This window comes from Penaeus vannamei, chromosome 4 (assembly GCF_042767895.1).
Source record: "Penaeus vannamei isolate JL-2024 chromosome 4, ASM4276789v1, whole genome shotgun sequence".
Lineage (NCBI taxonomy): Eukaryota > Metazoa > Arthropoda > Malacostraca > Decapoda > Penaeidae > Penaeus > Penaeus vannamei.
The window spans coordinates 14,340,679-14,343,178 of record NC_091552.1 but is presented as its reverse complement, the minus strand read 5'-3'; the positions used below and the strand labels follow the sequence as shown (position 1 = coordinate 14,343,178).

The 2,500-nt window shown below is 35.9% G+C and overlaps 1 protein-coding gene across 1 annotated transcript in view; it reads right to left on the bottom strand.

Annotated features, from left to right (window-relative positions):
- The window catches only part of LOC113829580 (uncharacterized), a 39,665-nt gene that overhangs the window by 16,991 nt on the left and 20,174 nt on the right, over positions 1 to 2,500 (bottom strand). The window contains exons 8-9 of the mRNA XM_070121364.1: positions 1,601 to 1,828; positions 1 to 1,128 (exon numbers count right to left, since the gene is read on the bottom strand). The exon at positions 1 to 1,128 is cut by the window's left edge and continues 258 nt beyond it. Of these exons, the coding sequence (XP_069977465.1) occupies positions 1 to 1,128; positions 1,601 to 1,828 (1,356 nt within the window). The remainder of the gene's footprint in view (positions 1,129 to 1,600; positions 1,829 to 2,500) is intronic.

The window sequence follows — 2,500 nt, the reverse complement described above, 5'->3', positions numbered from 1 at the left end:
TTATGGGAATCAAATTTGGTAGGGTTTTGCTTTTGATATTCTTACAATTTGAATCTTTATCATTAGATTTATTGAGACCTGCTGGTATTTCAACTTTACTCTGAACTGATGGTGGTTCCAGCAACTGGCTGAGAATAGGATTAGCATCTGTTGAGCCCTTTAATGATACAGGGACAGAGATGAAAGTTGTTGTTGGAGCAGTAATTCCAGCAGATGTCACGGTGGATAAGCAACCAGGCTTTTGATTTGACTGTGATCCAGAGATTGAGCTTACAGGGATAAGCTGTACTGGAATCAACTTCACATAGCTTACAGGTCCCTGTGCAGAGGAGAAAGGTATGTTGTTGATGGTGCTATTTGCTTGATTGTTAATTAGTGATGGCGTAACTAAAGTTGGGGATAGAATTGTAGAAACACTTGAAATAGATGATGCTGTTGAAGACTTTGTAGTTGAAGATACAGTGCTTGGGGGACTACTGCAATTAGGTTTTGTTTCTGTGGCATTCTTGTTTTCAGGAAGGGATGTATTCAAGCTTGTGATAGCTGATGCAACTGTCTTACGGGCACGAGCATGGATGGCTCTAACAGATGTATGTTGAAGCTGACTCCTTGATCTGTCAATTGTGCTAACAGGAGCTAGAGGAACACCATGACCCATTCTGTGTGAATCTAACAGTATTTTATCATGAAAAAGGGCACCACATAAACTGCACTTGTAGTTCCATTCTTTATGGCGATGAGTTTCCATGTGAGCTTCCAGACAGATAGCATTAACAAACGTTGTTTTGCATTCTTTACATTCAGGAGGATCTCCATAATCATCCTTTAGATGTTTGTGTTTATGAATCATTAAACTTTCTTGATCAGTAAATTTTTCATCACATAAATAACACATCAGATTTCCAACAGTTTTCTCTTCTACTAAACTTAAATTCACATTATGTCGGCTCTTCAGATGAGAGGCAAAGACATCTTTGTTCCATTTCTGCAAACAGAGGGGGCAAGTTCGAACAAATTCATCCTGGTCAGTGTCTCCATTGTGACGCATACTGTGCTTTACAAGGAATGTCAACATAGCAAAAGACATTCCGCAATCTCTGCACTTGTAGGGTTTTTCTTTTGAGTTCACTGGAAATCATATGAAAGGGGATATCAATTTCCATACTTGAATAATAATAATAATAATAATAATAATAACAGTAATAGTAATAGCAATAGTAATAATAATAACAATAATAATATATTTATAAAGATATATATATATATATATGTGTGTGTGTGTGCAATAATAATCAAAATCAAATCTGCTGGCTTGATATTTCAACTAGCAAACCCATACACATACATACATGTGAGTGTGTCCTTAATCAATTTTAGAATAATATTTACTTCCTGCTCCCTCTAACATAAGTATAAGCAAATATTATGCACAAACTGAGTAACAAAACAGAGCTCTTCCAATATCATCATAACAATTAACTAAATCCTTCATGTCACTTCTCAATTCCGCAGCCCCTAAGGTGCCAAAGTATAATGAAAGGAAAATATGAGATACATAAAAACTAATAATAACAATAAAAGTAAAAGGCTTAACATTTACCTTCATCAACTATATGAGTAGCGCGTTTTCTTTGTCTTGACCTTTCATTCTGAAACCAAATCTTAATGACCTGAGGCTCCAATTTTGTGAGGTGTCCAATTATCTTGAACATGGAAGGATCAGGGAAGTTACAGTAAGTGAAGTGCATGTACAAAGTTCTAAGCTGAACTTCATTAAACACAGTTGTTCTTCTGCGATGACGTTTCATGCCTGACACATCAGTAGAATCTGCAATACAAAAGTTATACCATAAGTACCTGACAAATTTGTGTCAAGGAAAAAATCATGAAGCAAGGAATAATTTAGATTATATACCAGTGTCCTTAATAGATTACAAATTTACACATGCACTCTGGTATAAAAGCTGATAATCTCTTACCTACAGCATGCAGAACATCACAACCATGGGGTCATATTAAACAAATTGCATGTACCAAAGAATATATTATTCAGAAATAATAAAATTTGGTACTCAGATATTTTCATACTCATGTTATATTTTTTGCTTGAAGTTAAAACTATTGTATGAAATCTCTGATCAATTTCCTAAACTGAAAGGCTCTTACCCCAATACCACCACGGATTTCATATACTCATGAGCTATCCCCACAGTGAATAGGTTTCTTTACACACAGATGGCTCAGCAAGTATTTAGTCATTTAGGAGGCAGCTCCTAGTACTACTTATACTATCTGTTTACTCTTTTCCTTGTTTTTTTGAGATATTCTTCTTTATCTCACATTGCTTTTAATGTATATTAACCCCTATGATCCGGATGACGTTACAGTCGTCACGGAAAAATCTGGGTGGAGGGCTGGGTGACACGAACGTGCTGTCATGAGCGAAGGCCAGGATGACAGAGAAGACATAAGTGTAAAAAGCTCTTGGAGTGTGATTTGA